This window comes from Engystomops pustulosus, chromosome 6, assembly GCF_040894005.1.
Source record: "Engystomops pustulosus chromosome 6, aEngPut4.maternal, whole genome shotgun sequence".
Classification (NCBI taxonomy): Eukaryota; Metazoa; Chordata; class Amphibia; order Anura; family Leptodactylidae; genus Engystomops; species Engystomops pustulosus.
In genome coordinates, this window is record NC_092416.1 from 55,414,505 (window position 1) to 55,436,621 (window position 22,117).

Sequence of the window (22,117 nt, forward strand, 5' to 3'; positions counted from 1 at the left end):
ATATTGAGTATAGATAAGACTGTATTTTCTATGTGAAAGTTTACAAATGTCAAGTTAGTAAAAAAAGGTGTTAGAAGAAGGCTCAATGAAGGGCGTTATTTTTAATAAAATTCTCTAAATTAAAATCTCAAAAGAATCCACTGTGATCACAACCCCCACCTAGGAATCAATACTCTATTAACAGCCACATCCTATCACTATGACACAATCAGATCTTCTTGCCAGTTTTCATCTTGATGTCCTTGACAATATACACCATGATATCATCCATAGTATGACATCATTTGAAATAAGTTACAAATCTAAGCTAATGGACTGTTCAGAGATGTCTTTACTACTATAGCTGGAGGAATAATTTATAGACTTATGAAACATTTCATTTCGGGAGAGAAAGATATATACAACATATTTACGTGTTGAAATGAAGGAGCCTCCCTTATATGTCCAGGTTATTGGCTGGTTTACAAGAACGTTCCAACAACCTCATAGACAATACAAGACTTCATATTTCAGTGTCACTTATCTGGACCATTTATCTAAATCACTTTTTGAAAGTCTTGTATAACACACCTGTTCTGCTCTCTACACAAACCAGCATTTCAGGTTATCTGCTGTGGAAGTGCACGCACCCTTGTGATCAGACAAATGTCTGCCACGACTATTTATATTCCTTTATAACAATCTTGACCTGCAGAACGTAATCAAAATTGATATATTCAAGCTAACCAACAATTGATATTGAAGGAACCCTCTAAAGAGATTTCCAGGCTCCCTGCTCATGAATGTTGTTTTTGTCTGTATGCTATACAACAGATAGCACATGGATAAATCCTTCTCTATTAGCGCATACACGAAGCAATGGTTTCCAATACCCAATATATGAGCCAACTGCAGAACTCAAAGCAGGTCCTATTTCTCTCAACTTTTGAGGATCAGGCAGTGTCTTCTACCATCATTGATGTGTGACCGGACCTCACAGACACGGGCCGCAAACAATGAACCAGGTCCGTTGCTTGCAGCCAAAGAGAGCACAAAAAGATTGTATTCCTGTGTTGTTCTCTGTCCCCTGAGACTATCCCTCCCCCCTACACTAGGTAAACATTTAGCATGTTACTCTTACATTAAAAAGGACTTTCCAAATGTGATGTTTGTTCTAAGAATTGGTCAACTAGAACCACTAGGCATTTTTCTCTGCTTCAGAATAAATTAAAGTTTTTTATCCTCTCAAGAGAAGATTTCTTCTGTGCTCATTGTTGGCCCCAGCTGAAGACTGCCCTTTGGATGAGTATGAAAGAAGATTAGAGGAAGGGAACTGACAGATTTATGGCTCGAGCTTTAGAAGAATCCTGGGTGTCCTGTTGCTGAAAGGATTCTCCAGTCCCAAACTATTAATCCATACGATTACTGATTGATAGCTGATCAGTGGGATTCTGGGTTGTGGATCCCAACCAGTCATCTATTAATGACCTATCCTATGGATAGACTGGATTGGCTAGAAATCTATGTACAAGGATTGAGCTCTTGAATTAAAGGGGTTTCCCACAAAGCCCTGAGACGCCCACTGAGCACTGAGACCTCCACTGATCAGCAAGTTAGGCCCTATCCCTAACATTGCTTAGTGGGAAAACCCCTTTAAACATGCCCAGTTTTCTCCTTTTAGGTGAGATAACTACCACTGGATTTCTTCCCATTCCCATTCAAATAAGCCAAGTGCATGTATCTCAGGTAACCGAATAAGTGTTTAGCCATCAGCCATCTAAAATGCATAGCCAGCATGACTGGTGGAGGTTCCAAATGATTAATTATTGTAATACTACCAGGAATAGTTACTATAGGACTTCCCCCTATGAACAATGATGTGGATCGGAAGCAGCAGGATGTGGGTACATTCACAATGCAATTCATGTTTATAAAAATATAAACAATATACATTTTACACTTGATGTACACGGAATCTTCTGCATAATTTTTGATTACTGGTGTAAAAATTTAATCTTTTGTGGATTTTGCTGAAACAAGGCCAAAAGAACCTATTTGTGTGTTAGAATAATGAAAGACTATAGGTCCTTTGAATGTAGTAGGGTGAGCTCTACAGGTGAACAAGTCCTACAAAAAGGCAGGAGGCTCTTAAATCCATCAAGTCATTTAAAACTGAGTTAATGTTTGGCTGGATTAAACTATTGCAATCTGTTGTTCTTTGTCATGCTGAAACAAGGATTGATGATGAGGTTGGTCATAGACCACTGATCACTTATGTTTAGGAAGGCGGTGGCCTGGAAAGATTAGGGAAAATAACCTTGGGGCTGTGTTCATATGAAACATCAGGCAAAATGCATCACCAAGTGCGTATGCAGTTTGTACCAAAATTCGTTTTGCGTTTTAACATTATTAATAATAATAAATAAGGGTAAACGCATGTTGTGTCTCTAAACGCATATGCTTTTGGTGACGTCTTTTTCCCGATGCAAAACTACTCTGCAACTCTAATGCTTGAATTTTAAACACTTCACATGAAGTGTTACCAAAAAAACACAACCTTAACCTTAACTGGCAAAATACATGTTGCTAGTTGCAAGCATTTGGGTCTAACTGATGCTCAGCAGCAAATCTAAGTGCATATATGTGTGCAGCAGGGGCTGACAGTAGCAAAGATAAGACATGAGACTGCCTGCCGCATTCAGAGCGGCACACTGCAGAGAAGAGGAGAAATACTGCAAGGGAACAAGTAGAGGTGAGTAACTGGGTTTATTGATTTTTTTTTTTATTAAGCAGCAACAAGGAAAGGAGAAAAAGTGGATCTGAGGGGCATAATATTATAGGTAGCACAATAATATTATCAGGGGCGTCACAATATTATGGAAGGGGGGGGCTAAATTCCACAATGATGATGCATTTAGACCTAAACACTTGATTTTGGGAGCCATCGACAAGTGTTTTGCCTTAACCTTTAGTGTCAAAACATGTGTTGCTAGTTCCTGAATGTAAGCTTTTGGGTCTAAACACATTGGCATTCTGGAGTTATCTCAAAATCACGTTTCAAAGCACAATTTAAGCACTGGTCTCCAACCAATGGCTGTTCAGCTGTTGCAAAACCCCAACACTAGTAGCGGTATAGCTATGCCAGCTGAAGTTTGCAAAAAGCAGAGAGCCAAGGGCAGGAGGCAATTGATTTAAATATCTTACATATTTGCTAATCCACCCATGTTGACATAAAGGTGACCTCCTTGTTGTCAGAGGTGACATGTCACATAAGAAATCTTCCTACCTAAAAAGCAAGATGATTTGGTAGAAGACAATTCCTATGAAGTGCAGTACAAACAATAAATTAGTGTTTCACAATGAAGAGCGAGCATCTCGTGTGGAATAATAGCTACACAAGCCAGGCTGGTTGCATTGAGCACAGAGCTTAGTATCAGATTACCCGTCTGCATCTGCGGGTCTATAGCTCCAGAAGGGAATTCCTGGAAGGAGCCGCCTCCACATGTGTTTACACAACAACTAATGAGAAGCAGATCGGCTTAGTCTATTATTACTACTACTATGGGAGGTACATAGTAATTAGGGGGTCGTTATACACAAGAAGAGGATATCAAATGTATGTACAACACATAAGGCTCCAAGGTGGCAGTTACCTGCAGTGCTACCACAATGTCCTAATAATGTGTTCAAGGTCATACATCAAGATACTCCCTGTATATGTATATGTCCATATTGTACAGAATAAAACCTGTTAATATTTCCGCCTGCGCACTGCATCAGTTACAGATCTATGGACCTCCCATGGCAGATAGTATGTCACTGTATTCTAGGCTGTTACAGTACATGCAATGTGTGGTTGTGACATGTCACTCTGATACAACCGTATTCCAAATAAGGCACAATACTAATGCAAAGCTGAGGAGCTACTCCTGTACACAGATGAATTTAGACTTAAACGCATAGATTCGGGAACTAGCAACATATTTTACATTGTTAACAGGAAAAAAACGTGTTGATTGTTCCTCAACGCAAGCCGCAAACACATCTACGATCGAGAGTAGCTCCTCTCAATTGCGCATGAATTGCATTTTTAGTTGCAATTCAAAAGCAAAGTGTGAACACTGCCTGAGCTTTAAGATTATGGGTGCTCTGGTTTTCACGGTTTCTCTATTGTATGTTTTTCTCTATTCCTAATTTATGACGGAAATTAAAAAAAACTTTCAGTTGTCTCAAACCACATGGTCAAAATCTACTAAGTCTTCATTTAACAAAGATTTTTAGTACATTTTCAGCTACTAAAGAAGGGATCAATTGGCCATATGCAAAGCCCCTCATCCTAATAACTTCCTCAGTGTTTGCACACAAGAGAAGTGATACTCCCCATCCTTTCTAAAAGGGTTGAGAAAGGCTGAACACGTGCTGGGCCTCCCACTCATCTACATACACCCCACAAAGAATAGAAGACAAACATATGTCTCCAGTCCATGTTCCCAGAGCTTGACAAATAACCTTCAGCTCTCCAGAAGAGGTCACTGTAACACTGTAACAAAACAGTCACCACCGGCTATGACATATCCTTAAATTTCCAATGCTAAAAAGGATTGGTGAGTATCCAAATATCCTAAAATTCATGGATTGTGGGAGCTTGTTTAATAAAATAACATTGTATATAGGATAAGACCCTCCTATAATAATATTTGTAACTATAGAGTTGTGATCATACAGAGCATAAGGCCCAGAATACATTGATAAAGATCACCAACTTTTGTGACTTGTACATTTATAAACCAGAGAGTGTGTACATACATGAAATACGTCTCAGCTTCTTCAGTAATATGAAGATTCAGATCCTATCCAACACAAAGCAGCCTCTACTTACAGAAAGTTTGCAGAATCAGAGCTGTATATTATGGTGTTCTGCAGCATCTAAACTGTTTAATATGATGATTTATTATGGCAGCAAATATAAATGCTGTATGTTGTTATGAAACTGCTGAGGCATACTCAACTGTCCCAGATCCGATAGAACAGCTTTGCATTTTAGGCTCTGTCCCGATGTCCTGGGAGACGGGAGGGATGTCCCGGGACTACAACTCTATTAGCAAACTGCATACAATGATCATGTATAGAGCCATCAGCTCTCTGATCTATGATTGCGCCTCTGCTGCTCCTGTGTACTTTAGTGGCCGGCAGTCACAACCATAGGACTTCATCCTGCCTGCCGGCTTCAGAGCAGCACACAGCAGAGGAGAAGAGAGATGCAGCAAGGGAACAAATAGAGGTGAGTAACTGCGTTTATTAATGTTTTTATTAAGCAGCAACAAGGAAATGAGAACAAGTAGGGCCACAATATTAGGGGGAGCAACTGGGGAGCATAATGTGAGGGGGATCTGCAGCATCTGAAGTGCGTATTATGATGTTATATAATATTTAATTAGCATATTTTAATGTTTTGCAGCAGAGGTGTATATTATGATCTTCTGCAGTATCTAAGGTGTTGTCTTTGTTGCAGAGTGCTATCTGTTGTTATACAACAACGAGTTGTGTCATGAGTTTTATGATGCTCTGCAGTATCTAAGCAATAAGCAATTCCTACATGAGAGCATTCATCTGTGTATTATCCTCAGGTTCTTACATAAGATCTTAGAATGTGATATTTATACAGCTATTATCTACAGAAATGTATTAAAATAGAATAATCTGTCAAACAAGGTTTCCCTATTCGCTACCAATTTGCAGTTTTCAGGACATTATATATATGGTACATAAGAGCCTTCATTACTTGTCTTTCTACAGTATCAGCTTTAGTTATCCAACCGGTTCACAAGCTCAAGGTTTTACATATTGTAAGAGGAAGTGAAGTCCTCCCACAGAACTTCCCTGCAGCTAAATATGTAACTTCTTTATGAGTCACTGCTAGAGATGAACTGGAGAGAAGTTCTCACATTGCTAGCCCAACCCTCTATTCCTGAGCGATTCAATATGTACCAGTAACGGACAAACTTACCCGAATGTTCGGAACACTTAAAAAAAGGGGGATGCATACTTCATCCATGAGGCTCTCAATCATTTTATACAGTGGATACGGGAAGTATTCAGGCCCCTTTAAATTTTTCACTCTTTGTTTCATTGCAGCCAATAGGTAAGATCAAAAAAGGTTTTGCTCATTAAAGTACACTCTGCACCTCATCTTGACAAAATAAGTGATGTTGATAATGTCGCTATTTATTAAACAAGAAAAATGGAAATATCACATGGTCATAAGTATTTAGACATTCATATTGATATTGTTGCCTATTTCCTTCTGATCCTCCTTCAGATGGTTCTACTCCTTCATTACAGTCCACCTGTGATTATTTAAACTGATTGGACTTAATCAGGAAAGGCACACACCTGTCTATATAAGACATCACAGCTCACAGTACATGAGAATCATGAGGTCTAAGGAACTGCCCAAGAAACTCTGTATTGTGGCAAGGTACAGATCTGTCCAAGAATTTATGTAGCACTCAAGATTCATAGGTGCACCTTAAATAGAATAAGTTTGGGATGACCACAACTCTTCCTCTACCTGGCCGTCCAGCCAAACTAAGCAATAGTGGGTAAAGAGCCTAGGTGAATTCCAAGAATTCTTAGAAGAATTCCAAGAAGAACCTCACTGCAGCTAAGCTCCAAAGATGCAGTAGGGAGATTAGAGAATTTTCCACAAAGTCAACTATCACGGTTGCCTCAGGGCTTTATGGCAGAGTCTGCTGACGGAAGTCTCTCCTAAGGTTTGTCCTGGAGCACTAAATAGAAAGCACTGTAGTTTCCTGTACTGGGTATCGCACTGCACAATTTCTAATGGGTACACCTGGCATTATATATTTTTTGCTGTAAAAACTAAGCACCACATGATGGAACACCCTTCTGGCCTCCATTAGTGAGTATACTTAGCACATTTGCATTAGGAGAACTCCCAGAGCTAATGGCGAATATGCAGTGTGAACAGAGTCTTATGATCTTGTGATAAATTTTTGCTGTGATTATTATAATAATCCCTCAAGAGGTCTTAAAGTATGCACCTGCACCTCACTTCCATGCTGGGAGAGCTTTGAATCATACATTTTAGTAAAAGCCTGTTGTCCTATTCTACTATGACGGAACAATATATGTGTATCGGATAACAGAAATGGTGATATATACCGCCGATCCTGTGTGTACACCCCCCCTGGTGTCAGTCCAGGCAGATCTGTCATATAGCAGGAGCCAGATCTTGTAATTTCATCTTGTAAATTATAAGACTACAATAAAGACATGAAGGGGCGGCCGCTCTGGGACAGGACTAAACTCAAGTGTGTGTTTTCCATCAAGCTTATCTTGTGAAGAGATCTGACAAGTGGAAGGCTGGCAGGGCCACATCACAAAGCCATGCAGCTGCCCCGGAGAATGGAGCTTTTGTTAAACAAATGGGCCAGGCTGGCACAATAATGAGATAAGGAGAGGTCAGCAATGTCATGACTGAAAACATAACCAAGATGATGGCAGCAGGCTTCGACAACAACACCTTAAACCATAGAGGATAATATGAAATACCGATTTAGGTCCAATTTTATAATGATGAAGACCCAAGATGTACGGCGAGTACGAACAAGTACTGTATATACCTTCTATAATGTCAATTCTAACCTATTATATTATTGGAATTGCAGGACCCCACTCCAATGCTCTGCATTTGCTCAGGTCACCTGTCAGCAGAATACAGCTGCCTGCTGAAAGGAGGACATCACTGCATTTACAAGTCTATAGTAACTCTGCTTTTTAAGTAGATTTAATATAAATTCCAAAATAGTGCCACAACTGTCTGTGGGTTATGACTGGTATTGAAATGGTAAGTAAAGTGGTTCTCCAGCTACATACAAGTGAGCCCCTATCCACAGGATAAGGGCAAACTTGCTGATCCATGATGGGACCTCACAAATCTTTCAGACCCCCCATGGATCACCATGTTTGCCCTTATCCTATGGATAGGGGCTAACTTTTATGTCATCGGAGAACCCCTTTAAGCTTTAAATGAAACTAGTAACATTGTGACCAGCAGGAAATTACAGAAGTAGATTGATAATTAATTATGAGGGGTAATAATCTGTATAATTATGCTAATGAGCCAGAAAGGGCTATGTTCTGTCTTTACAGAATTACACTGCCTCACCCAGTGTCTAATCCCTCAGGCTAATTAGCATAATTGTAAAGGTTGAGTTTAGAAAGAAGGAGACCAAAGATAACACATATCAGAAGATAACTACAGTCATGGATCTATGAGTAAGTGTCCTTGGTTTATCATGCTTAATTTTGATGGTAGATTTCTTTTAAGGGTCCCTTTTGCAGGAGTCAACGATTGAGAACAGGCACTGACATGGATCAATAAAGGCTGCTGTATTTCGCTCTAATACACAGGTCTTTTGGACCTATTAGTCTCCCATTGTATTCATCTATGCTGAATAATTAAAACATAATGGTGAAGATGACTGTTCGGCTACATGTACGCTTTGATTACATGGACAGATACTTTTCCGCACAATCTATAGCTTTTGCATTCAGAGTCTGATTAGAACACTGCCCCCCCCCCCTTCCCGACCAAACAATATTGGAATGGTAAAGGATTCTTTCCATGGGTCGTGACCTCTAAAATAAATCCCTGCAAACAATGCCGGGGGCAAGTCTCGAGGAGAAGAAAATTGTGGAAGTGTTTAGTCATCAAGAGCCTTTAAATTAGTCTGCTTCAGGAAGGGAAAGATAGAAATCCAACCTGCTGAAAAGGCGCTTCAGGTAGGGTATAAAATATCTGTTCTAGAATTCCTGCTTTATGTGAAATCTTGCCAATTTAACTATAAAAAATCTCCTCCAAACTCATATGCAGAAAAGAGAAGAGTCACTTTTTGATTGAGACGAGTTAGTTTTAAAGGTTGCAGGGAAGTTTCACTTTAGATGCCCATATCTTGGCCTCTAAAGTGCAAAAATATGAAATCAGCAGCACAGTCCTCAGTAAGTCAGAGAAGTGGGTGCTATCCTTCAATCTCACCAGAGTCCAGATAAAGATTCCAGAAAAAAATGGCAGAACGCGTTGTTTATTCCACCTTCAGCAACGTTTCAGCTGTTAACTCCCTATGGACCACCCGCTGACATCTAAAGTCTTTAGACGTCGCTGTAGTTTTCTACTGTTCCCGAGCAGGACCGGGTCTCCGGGAGTCAGACCCTAGGGATAAGGGAGATGTGGTTCATTATCACTTCTCCCTTCTCTGCTCCTCACAGCATCATGCCTGGTCTAAAGGGGTTAACCAGAGCTGCTGGGTCGAATTAGACCCAGTCCAGCTCTGATCAGAATCCCCAGGTGTTCAAAAACACACACACACAAAATATTAATAAATATTCATAAGAAATACATTCGCATTTCCCAATTTAAAAAAAATCCCTCGCTACACTACAAAAACACTGTCATAGTCGCCCCGTTTGCCCGAGACTATGCATATTATATATCAAAATTACCTAAACAAAATAGGGAATTCATAAAAAATGTTCCTTTTTCAGTTCATTTAAAAAGTAAAAAAAAAACATATGTAGAGTATTATAAATTACAAAAAAAGCCTGGTTTCCAATTTTAACTCCAAATAAAACTAAAAATAAAAAAATGTAAACTTTTATTATGTTTTAACTAGCTCTATGTGTCCTTAAACAACCGAGTATGTAAATTTGGTAAAATGCCTTGGTCACTAATGTATTTTCTGGTCGAGTCACTAAGTGGTTAAACCAGCCTTTATCAAGCTTGAGATTCCATAAGGCAGAGGCACAGAGGAATCCGGAGGGAGCAGAGGAGGAGGTTGAGATATTGAAACAACCGGTAAAGCTACAGTACTGAGAGGCTCTGGTAACACCCCCAGAGCTCTTCGGGAGCTTATTAGCATAACGTTAAAAATAGATTTTAGACGGAAGGAGGCCATAGATAACAAAGATAAGAAGATTACCACAGTCACAGTGCCTGGATCTATGAGCAGGTGCCCCTGGTTTTTATGCTTGATTTTGATGGTAGATTAATTTAAAGAGAAGAGTATGTCCAAGTCTTATCCATGTTCCACTCTTAGAATATTGGTTAAGGAAAATCAGTGAAAAACGGATGCCACATAAAAGCATCTTGGCCATGAAAAAGGCAGATGAAACTGTTCCATTTTCACTGCCCATAATCAGCTTAGTCATGTGTATGTGTATGTAGGGTTCTCCACTGGGAGAGGGCACAAGACAGTCATGTTGTCATGCTGTGCCTATCTGCTGAATGCAAACACATTGCCCCACATTCATCAAAAGTGGCGGATGGTCTTCATCAATCTGGCACCCCCTGCACGGCTCTGGAAGTGTGCACTATTATTTGCAGTGCACTTTGTTCATGCTGCTTAGTTGGAGTTTGTGACACATTTTATAGAGTGTCTCGACTAAATTGTGTGCAAGGGGGCCAGATAATTGAAGACCGTGCTCCTATATTCTATAATATATGTTGAAAATAAAGACTAAAATTGTAATACAATTATAACAGAATCTCTTACCTTAGTGCCAAATATAGTGGTCTTCCTTGAACCCAGGGCATATGTGAATGCCATCATGGTAAAGGCAGCCGTCCGCCCACCTTCAAACTCCATATTCACAACCTTTTCATAGAAAACACAATAAGAAAATGAAAAAAAGGTAACAAAGTAATCACAATGTAGAATAAACATATATTCATTCATCTGTATTACGGTAATCACTGTCACAGGGGTGATCGCTTATTGATAAGATATGTCATCATTCTTTATGACTAGAATGCTCCCTTGAACCATGATAAAGAGATTTTTTTTTTCCTGTACGGCACAAATTTGGGGCCATTTGAATTTGCACTACACTGATGGATAAGTGTATCCACCAAGATACTGTACCATGATTTCGAGGCTGTGTTCACACATGGCTTTTTGATTGTGCCATGAAAAGCTGCGGCTGCCTTCACAGGTTTCAATAACATAACGTAAATGTGAAAACATAACGCTACCATAATGTTTGCGCAATGTGTGAACATGGCCTGAAAAGACAGGTCTCTAAAGGGCTTTGGACAACAACTACTTATGTTATTGGCTCCATAAAGACAAGATTCCAGCAGACAGCCCCAAGTGATCATCAGAAGACAGGTCCACATGTGGCCCATGTGGATAGGGCAGTTATGTACATGCTCTACAATCACTCACTTCTATGAGGCTGCCACATGTTGCTGTCCTACTAATTCTATACAAATAAATGGATTGTTGGTTAAGAATAAGTGTAACCTCTCTATCCACATGAGGCAACGCAGCCACAATCCGGTGATTACTGGCGGTCGCAGACAACACACACTTACCCCTTAACCTGTGAATAAAAGATCTGCACCATTACAGGGAAACCTCAGATACCTCCTTTAGGCTGGATGACATGTTGGACATATACTGCGGTACAGAGTAGGTCGTGTGCACCTTTATGGCAGAATTTAGTCTCTTGTCCCTTATTATCAGAATTTAGCATTCACCCTTTACTTACCTGGTTGCTAACCACATCATTGTCACACTCATAGACACATCTTCCATAAGGTCCTGTCTTTAATGCATCGGTCAGCGATTCAATATCATAGACCCCGTTATTACACACAACAGCAACAGGCCAGCCAAACATTCCCTGAAAAGGACAAGAAGCATTACAAAGTTATTATAAAGAAACAAGATAAATCCTGTTAATGAATATGTGATACCTTTTTTACATATCTAGTCTGCAAAATCACGTACACTCCAGTTCTTGTATTCTATTGCTTACAATGGATATTGTGGAAAAGACCAGATCAAGAATTGGAAAAGGTACGAAAAAGTTACGATAACTATAAAAATAGTAAAATAGGTGATTAATTCCTGGAGAAAATGCTTCATAGGTGGCTGAAATGTAAAGAACCACTGTAATGTTGATATATTTAAAGAGAACCTGTCATCAGGTTTGGGGACATTAAACCAGCAGCAGGTCCTTATTAACTTGGAGTGCGCATCTCAAGATGGACCAGCAGAATTGTGAGTGCAGATCTGAAGAGTCAGGATCAGTAACATTTAACCAATGTAATATATAGTTAGAAGATTACTAAAATGTCTGTGTAGAATCACTGTATTAAATATTGCACTCAAAAGGAAACCTGTCCTAGGGGTATTCCCATATACTGTATCCAGACATGATATGTCATGAATACCACAAAGGGGCAGGCCCCATCTCTTGTACCAGGACTTATCTCAAGAACAAAGTTCTGTTGACCTCTGGTTTCTTATATGGAGCAGTGATCAGACTTCCTTCTAAATAATGAGAACCTGTCACCAGGTTTTACCCCATTAAACTACCACCCACCTCAGGTAGGGTATGAATTGTTATTTCTAGAATTCCATATTTTATTGTAAATATTGCCCATTTACTTCTAAATAGTCACCTCCAAAATCATGTGAAAACTATTTGGCTGAGATTAGTCTCATTGAGAGGCTGAATGAGGAAGGCACATGGTTGTTTGAGCTTCAGAACTGGAGATACAGGGGCAGATTTATTAAGCTGTCTGAAAGTCAGAATATTCTTAGTTGCCCATGGCAACCAATTACAGCTCAGCTTTCATTTAACCTGTGCTCATGAATATTTTAAAGGGGAGCTCTGGTATAAATCTGCCCCACAGTCTATTAATTTAGATGGGAATGTAAGCTACAGATAAAAATCCCAAACATTCCTGCTTTTTTTTTTTTGACTGCTCGTCTCCTACAGTTCTGTAGTGCACAAAACCACAAACAATGATAATGTTTGGACAAGCAGATTCTTATAGGTACTATGCAAATACAGATAGGAGAAGTGATACTAACCCATGCATCATCCAGAAGTCTGCATCTCAGGCAAAACATGACTCTTCTCTGCTCCTTTTCATATGACTTTTTTTTGTATAGGTAAATGGGTGAGATTTCACATAAAAGAGGGAATTCTAGAACCGACATTTCAAACTCTACCTGAGGTGGCTGGAAGTTTAATAGGGCAACACCGGGTGACACTGTCTCCTTACTTCAATGATAGCACTGGTAATAGCCTAGCAAGCGTTCTGTATATTTTGTTCAGGATTAGAAAGACACCTCCTTTTTAACTAAAAAAACCTGCAGCAGTTGCATTCCCTTTCAATGAATGACGTTTACCTGTAATACCACAAACAGACCATGGACAAGAGTGACGCTGTACCCAAGGGATACCACTTTGTACAGTACCAGTATGGTGTTATGTAACCGCTTAGTACCATGCTCATATGATACATACATAATACTACACCCAGGAGCACATTTCCTATGTTCCTTCTACTCACAGTCTGAACAGATGTCAGATTTTCTCTTCTACAAAGAGAGAAGGATATAAAGGGAGGTGCAGTCTGCTGAGCAGATGTATTCTAAGTATCTTGCCTTGGCCCCTGGCAGACGGCGCAGGGCTTTTGTATCTGGTCTTACAAGTCTCTCCCCTTTTTTGCTTTCACATTCATTTGTGCTCGTCAGACCCGTTTGTGTCTACTACACGTATGCTGGAGGTTTGGCATGGCTGTAATGAGCAGATGGCAATCTTCTGAGCAGCCGCCTATGAACAATGGATGACTTAATAGCCAGCACTTATATATTGTCCCCAGCACAGAGCCACTGCTCCTCTTGGCCCCACAATGCCAGATGTATGGGAGGATTTTATGCAGCCACTATCTTGTTTTTCTATATTTGTAGCATGTGTAAAATGACTTTTGATCATAAGGTTTGTAGAGGACACCTAAAGATCAGCACTGTAAATTACAGGGGTGAAGTCAAAATAAAAATTATTCAGTTCTTCTACTTGGGTCTTATACTGTACACATACATACATTATATGACAGAAACAACATATGCTGTGTTGTGGCTGTGGTGGTGAACTGCAACCAAACACTTAGCTGCAGTAATCCGGAATGGCCACTACACAGTGGACAGAGCCATTTTACAGTAATGCTTGATTAGATGGAGATCTTGGAAATTCAGAAGCCAAATAGAAGTTGCTTTCCAGGAATTCAATACTGATGAAAACATCAATTTAATTTAGGTGGGGATCAAGGACTCACAGCTATCAGACAAGTACTATACCACAGTCCACCATCTTTCAAACAGATGATTGATGTGGTGCTGGGAAATGGAACCTCACAAATGTTATGTAGACATACTATCCTAAGAACAGGCAGTCACTATCAAAATATTGAAACACCCCTTTAAATCCTCAAAGGGGTTGGCCAGTCTTACATAAATTGCCCATGTGCCTTTACTGCCTTGTGGATAATCCCTGAATGTTCGTCAATGTTTCAGCATTCCTTATATTTGTTCTGTTTGCAGACTCTCTGTGAGCCTTTGTTTACATGTCTCAGCACCGATTATAGGAGGGGCCTGCAGCAGATGAGTTATAATTCACTCTGCTCCCTCCCCACTTTCCAGTCTCTGTCAGTGAGGATGGACTGTGAGAAGAAAGATACAGTGGTAGACGCAATGTGGATGACATAGCGCAGTGAGAGAGCAAGTTGTGTGTATATGCAGAGGGCATCATGGTGAGAATAGGGAAAAGCTGGTTAGCTTTACACTGGGGGCAGGGGCTGGATGGCTATATACTGGGGCAGGGGGCTTGTTGGCTATATACTGGGGTCATGTAGCTGGTTGGCTATAGACTGAAGGAAGGGGTGACTGGATATATACTGGGGGAAGAGGGCTGGCTATATACTAGGGGTCTGGCTGGCTATATACTGGGTGGAAGGGGCCTGGCTGGCTATATACTGGGGGGCAGGGGGCTGGCTATATAATGGTGGGCAGGGGGCTGGCTGGTTATATATTGGGGGGTTGGCTGTCTATATACCTGGGGGCAGGGTGCTGGCTAGCTATACACTGGGGGCAGGGGCTGGATGGCTATATACTGGGGGTATGGGGCTTCTTGGCTATATACTGGGGTCAGGTATCTGGTTGGCTATATACTGGGGGCAGGGGGGTGACTGGCTATATTCTGGGGGCTGGTTGGCTATATACTGGGGGCAGAGGGCTGGCTATATACTAGGGGTCTGGCTGGCTATATACTGGGGGACAGGGGGCTATCTGGCTATATACTGGGGGGCTGGCCGTCTATATACTTGGGGGTAGGGTGCTGGCTAGCTATACACTGGGGACAGGGGCTGGATGGCTATATACTGGGGGCAGAGGTCTGGCTGGAATATACATGGAGCAGACATCCTATATACTGGGGACAAAGTGGCTGGCTGGAAATATACTGGGGTCATGTAGCTGGTTGGCTTTATACTGGGGGAAGGCGGGTGACTGGCTGGTTGGCTATGTACTGGGGGCAGAGAGCTGGTTGCCTATATACTGGGACAGGGGCTGGCTATATACTGGGGTTCTGGCTGGCTATATAGTGGTGGCAGTGGGCTGGCTGGCTATATACTTGAGGGCAGGGTGCTGGCTAGCTATATACTGTGGCAGGGGCTGGAAGGCTGAGGGCAGGGAGCTAGATGGCTATATACTGGGGGCAGGAGCTAGTTGGCTATATACTGGGAGCAGATGGCTGGCTGTCTATATACTGGGGGCTGGCTGGGTATATACTGGGGGCAGGGGCCTGGCTGGCTATATACTGGGAACAGGGGTCTGGCTGGCTATATACTGCGGGCAGGGGGCTGGCTATATACAGGGGTCTGGCTGGCTATAAATTGTGGGCAGGGGGCTGGCTGGCTTTATACTGAGGGCAGGGGGCTGGTTGGCTATATACTGAGGGCAGGGGGCTGGTTGGCTATATACTGGGGGCAGGGGTCTGGCTGGCTATATACTGCGGGCAGGGGGCTGGCTATATACAGGGGGCTGGCTGGATATATATTGTGGGCAGGGGTCTGGCTTGCTATATACAGCGGGCAGAAGGCTGGCTATATACAGGGGGCTGGCTGGCTATATATTGTGGGCAGGGGGCTGGCTGGGTATATACTGAGGGCAGGGGGCTGGTTGGCTATATACTGAGGGCAGGGGCTGGTTGGCTATATACTGGGGCCTGGGGATGGATATATAATAGGGCTTAGGCTACCTATACACTGAGGGCATGTGCTGGCTGCATAATGAGGGCATGAGCTACATATATACTGGGGGCATGTGCTGAGGCTACCAAATTAATAAGGGGGTCACAGTGAGGGTCACAGTGTATTATATCATGCTCAGCTGTTACCTAGGGGACATTGTATTGATTCATTCAGTAACGGCCGGAAGAAGTTGCTATGGCATCCTCTACCTGAGAAGGATTGCCAACAATGAGGAGATTACAAGGAAGAAGAACAGGGTGAACGAGACGACACAGAAGAAAACAGCTGAAAAACATATTAGTGATGTCTGTACCAAAGTTCAGGCCAGATGTGCAGAACAGGCCATCAAAATACCTCGTCCCTGCCCGCCCTTCTAGTATGTTTTAATATATAGAATTTACAGTAGGTTAAGGTTATACAAATAGGAATATTCATATACAGTACTCACATGATTAGCTCTATTCAGATACACTTTCTGAGCTGAATAAGGACAGGTTTCTTCCACGGAACAATCCAAGCAGCGGCTGCTGGCACCCTCGGGCTACATAACAAATGTTTAAGCAAATTAATAAACTACTTTAAAGTGCAAAAAGTAATGACATGACTATCTCAGAAAGGCTAAGTTTAATAAGCACAACGTCCCAGATTCTGTAATAAGGTCGCAGATTTCAGGCCCTATCCCGCTGTCTTAGACGGTTGGAGGTTTGTCCAGGATGCCAATAAAGTTAAATACATAGATAAAGAAGAGAGATGGCAGCCTTCTGCCTCATCATTGTGACTCTGCTGCTTCTGTGTGTAGCAGTGGTTGTGATGATGTCATCACGCCTGCCATTGCGGGGGAACGAGGAGAGGCGAGTATCTGGTGCTCATTGTTTTTATTCATTACAGAACAACAAGAGAAGAAGGAGGCGAGGGACTACAAGTTAAGGGGGAGGAAAAACGGGGCCGCAATATAAGGGGAAGGAGGACAGTGCACACAATATAAGGTGGAGGGGGGCCACAATATAAGGAAGAGGAGGAGAGGAGCCACAATATAAGGAGAAGAGTGGCCACAATATAAGGAGGAGTGGGGCCACAATATATAAGGGGGAGGAAGAGATGAGCCACGATATAAAGGGCAGGAGGAAAGGGGCACAATATAAGAGGGAGGAGGGTCCACAATATGACAGGGAGGAAAGGGGCCACAATATAAGAATGAGAAGAGGGACCACAATATGAAAGGGAGGAGAGGGGCCATAATAAGAGAGGCAGGAGAGGGTGTTACAATGTGGAGTGGAGAAAGACCACAATTTGTGGGGCACATGATACAGTTTAGGGCCACAGGAAGGAGGAATTATACTATATGACTGCCACTAAATACTGTTTGGAAACACAAGGGGTTGGGTAGAAGGAATGGCTTAAGGGCACTAAGCGCCAGTTTTAATACATTCACCCCAATCGTGTCTGGTACTTAAGGTGCTAATTACCCTGGTCAAACTGGTTATAAATAAGAGATTAGAGATACAAACAGATTCAGAGACTTCTATCTCGCTGTCTTCCCCAATAATTGTTTATGTATGCAGAATCATCCTGCCTCACCGTCTCTACCTAAAATGATGTAGAAAAGGGCGGATGTGCCGATTATGGCCACACAAGCAACATTTTTCTAGGAGGTACCATTAATGCAGTTCAACTCCAAAATACAAAGAAGGGAAAGTGGCTAAACTTTAAACTGTATCAATATCCTGTGGTATCCCACTTATGTTGGCAACTAGTCTGGGAGGCCTGGAGATACATCTCATTAATGTGTGGGATCCCCCTAGCAATTTCTTGGATTACGTTATGGATGAATCCATCCCTGGATGTAGGTACAGATATTAAATGTCTATTGAAACATACCTTATTTTCTTTAGTAAAGTGGGACAGAGTTCCAAAAGAAGACACCTTTACACATCTGTAAGTAAAAGAAGACTTTTACATGTGGGTCGTCTTCTTTCTTTGCACTTTTTCAATACTATGCTGTTACGCAATAATTGACATCCTTCATAGAAATATGGTATAACATTTTTCAACCGTAAAAACTATGCTTTAACCTATGCTGCGATTTAGGAGAGGACAGACTCCTTTGATGGCAGAAACTGCATTGAGTGCACTGTGTCTTTCTTATCTCCAATATATTATCACGTATAGTCAGTGAGCAGGGGATCTGTGTGGGTCCCACTTATTGAATGCTCTGAGCTCATGTACTTAATGCAGTCTTATTGACATACAAATGTGCATTAACAGGAAGTTCATCCACTCAAGACCAAAGTCTATTACACGTAATGCAAGGCCCAAAGGGGAAACATAACACACAAACTAAAAGGAAATCTACCATCAAATCCAAGAATGGTAAACCAGAGACACTTACTCATAGATCCAGGCAATGTGACTGTGGTGATCATCTTATATTTGTTATCCATGCCCTCCTTCCTTTTAAGATCAGCCTTTAAAATTATGTTAATGAGCCTGATGGGTTTCTCTAGCTCCTTTGAGTTCTGGCTTCACAAATTGTTATACTGCCTCATCTTCCTCCTTCATAAAGTGCCCACTGCACAAGTGCTGAGGAAGCAGGATGATTAGATAGTGTAACAGTCAGTAAAGCTAGATCACAGATGGGCTAGGGTAAACCCTCAGGCTCATTAGCATAATTTTAATAGATGATTTTAGACAGATAGAGGTCACAGATAACAAATATAACAAGATTACCAGTCACAGTGCCTGAATCTATGAGTAAGAGTCCCTCGTTTATCATGGATTTTTAGGGCACATTTCCTTTAAAGAGGGAATTGTATTTACATTTTAGATATCTATCTTCTCTCTATAATAAAGGGGATGTGTCCAATCATTTATGGGTCAACCACTTGGCTTCCCAGTGATCATGGATCTGGAGGCTATACCTTCGTTCTCCCATCCAGTAACAGATCAGATCGATATCATGGCAGGACTTTGCAAGCAGAGAAAACGTGCTCTCTTCTTCATTCCTCCAGTTTCCTCGCACATACGAATGAGCGAAATGCCAGTGTCCAATCTTCACATTTATACCACAAGAGAAACAGAGTATAAATACACATATAGTACAATACAGTATCATTAACACAGCAATGGAGCTGTGTGGCAGAAGTTAAAGGGGTTGTCCATTTTCAACAAATATTTGATATGGTTTGTGTAAGGAAAAGTTATACAATCTTCCAATATACATTCGGTATCAATTCCTCATGGCTTTCTAGATCTCTGCTTGCTGTCCTGCTAAAAGCTTCTATTTTTACTTCCAGTGGATAGAAATCTGTCCATGTGATGTGATGGACATGCATGTGCACAAGCCATTATTATCACAAAACTCCTATTATATGCATGTCCATCACATCACATGGGCAGATTTCTATCCACTGGAAGTAAAGAAAGAAACTTTCTACAGCAAGCAGAGATCTAGAAAACTGTGAGGAATTGATAACGAAGGTATATTGGAAAATTGGATAACCTTTCCTTACACAAACAATATCAAATATTTGCTGAAAGTGGACAATCCCTTTAATGCATTAGCACAGAATTCAAATGGCAGGACCTTGAAGATATACTAAAACAAAATGGGGGATATTTATCATACCCTGGCGCTCGTGCACGAGCGTATGATAGCCCCGCCGCTGCAAATTCGCAGCCCGATACATCAAGAGGCTTCTGCAGGGCCTGGCATAGAAAAAGACGCAGCCGGCGACTTTTCACGTATGAAAAGTCGCCGGCAGCAGCGAGTGCGCAGGCGCGGGGACAGTAACGCCCCGCGCCGGCCCACTCCCGTCCGGCCGCGCCCCCCGCTCGGCCGGCCGCGCCCCCCCCCCCTTCACGCCCCACTGGCGTGAAGGTGGCGGATTGGGGAAAATAATCGCAAAAGCTAGCAATAAGCTAGCATTTGCAATTATTTCAGGGCCTCTGCGCCAGTGGTGGTGCGCAGAGGTCCTGATAAATGTCCCCCAATGTCTTTAAAGTATAAGATAACAGTAAGAAAAGATATAACACCACTTATACATTGACAATATTAGTCAAAAGGAAAAAGTTAAAATTGCTTGATTTGTCCCCCAATTGTGACCAGCTCCCTTAAACTGGTAAATGTAGTTTGCCTGTACAGATAGAGAATCATTTACTCTATAATGACTGTTCTGACGTGAGACCCTAATATAAGAAAATTATTTGACCAACTGGTGTACAGGCACGACTGTTTTTTTACCCCAATTAGGCCTCATGCAGACGAGCGGATGGGGACCGGTAATACAGCTGCAACAAGGCCCCCATGGACGTCTATGGCATCCGGTCACAGTACGGTCTCATCACAACCATGACTGCAGCGGAGTTAGATGATGGGGGGGAAGGGGGGTAATAAGGTTCCTGGCAAGTTGGAATTCAACTACCCAATCCTTTTGTTCTTTGAAGATTAGATGCTACAAGAACTCTTTGTCCCACCATTTTCTGGCAAACCTAGTGCACATGTGTATTAGGAAGTTGGGAAAGATAGTTGTCAGCTACAAGATATGTATGGGGCCTATAAAAGGGTTGACTTATTATAGCCGCCCTTTCGGCTATAAATTTTTCCAGCGTGCATGTTACAAGTGTACAGCTAACTACTTAACTACATTAACCTATTAGCAAATGCTCCCGCCATATAGTCACATCCTTACCCATCGTATATATCGAAACTGAGGACCATAGCGTTATGTGAACACTACAAAGATATGTCTTGTTCTGGCTTATAAAAAAGGAGGGGGTTCCCAATACCATCCATAGTATATGATACTATACTAGGTGAATAACGTAGATTATATGGCTGCGGAAGTTGAAAGCCGAAAAAACTGCTTTTGGTCTGGTTTGGGATAGGACAAGGGTGGTCACAAACCAGAAACTGTGAAGAAAATAACTAATTGGTAAAAAAGACCCTTACTGCTGTTTCCATACATTAGTAATGCTACTGAGCAGTCCTTAACAATTTCCTTTAATTTGGTGCAGATATCATGTCTCACAATGAAATACTCACAGGCTCCAAGTGCTGAATGTGTACGATGTCTCCGATAGCACCAGAATCTAACAACTCCTAAAAATAGGGATAAAAAATGATTAATGAGGTCTACAGAGATACCGCTAGCAATCAGAGCTTGTAGATTATCTTTTATAATGAGGACGTTTCACCTTGGAGACGCAAGAAGATGTGAAATCCTTCATATTATTCTCACTAAAGCTAAACATCGCCCCACATACATAAGTAACAGACCAGAAAAGACAGGCTTGGTTTTAAAGCAACAAAAATCTGTTCACACAAAGCAATTATCCCCAGCAAATAGGATAAACATATCATATTGCAGTGGTGGCGAACCTATGGCACGGGTGCCAAAGGTGGCACTCAGAGCCATTTTTGTGGGCACTCAGACCATCGCCCCAGGACAGACTTCACCAAAAAGGACCAAGGCAACTTAAGCGATACTTGATTGGCTGTTTCAAACTGCGGGAAAAGTGAGAAGTTGTTGACAGAAGTGCATTATCTTTGAAGCTCATCCTGTTGGACCCACCATTCTTTCTCTACTGAGAGACACTGGAGAGATGATGCTACAACGAGAGTCTGATTTGCCCTCCTTCTTTCACCTGAATTGGTGGCCTCAGGTGGCCGATACGATTAAAAAATGTGGAAAAACAGGTAGCAATTAGTTACTGCTTAAAATGTCATGTTGGCACTTCACAGTAAATAAGTGGATATTGGTTTTAGTTTGGGCACTCTGTCTCCAAAAGGTTCGCCATCACTGTCCTATTGTCATGTGCATGCAACTAATAGGCAGGCCTCTGTATCTCCATGGCAGCAGACTACACACAAACCCTTCATGTAGTCTGATCCTGAATTCATACTCTCTTACAGCTAACGCCTGCTTCATGCGAGCATGGTAGCTAAAAGATGCGTGGTTTTCCTAATACCATTCTGGAAAACTTTGCATATTTTCCCAGAATCCCCCTAGTTGA

The 22,117-nt window shown here is 41.7% G+C and overlaps 1 protein-coding gene across 4 annotated transcripts in view; it reads right to left on the reverse strand.

The window, feature by feature from the left end:
* Nucleotides 1-22,117, reverse strand: part of LOC140135114 (putative oxidoreductase YteT) — a 125,915-nt gene that overhangs the window by 28,332 nt on the left and 75,466 nt on the right. For all 4 annotated transcript variants that reach the window (XM_072156182.1, XM_072156178.1, XM_072156183.1 and 1 more), the window contains 6 exons: nt 21,147-21,203; nt 19,024-19,154; nt 17,984-18,038; nt 16,554-16,646; nt 11,551-11,685; nt 10,554-10,655 (listed from right to left, as the gene is read on the reverse strand). In XM_072156182.1, the coding sequence (XP_072012283.1) occupies nt 10,554-10,655; nt 11,551-11,685; nt 16,554-16,646; nt 17,984-18,038; nt 19,024-19,154; nt 21,147-21,203 (573 nt within the window). The remainder of the gene's footprint in view (nt 1-10,553; nt 10,656-11,550; nt 11,686-16,553; nt 16,647-17,983; nt 18,039-19,023; nt 19,155-21,146; nt 21,204-22,117) is intronic.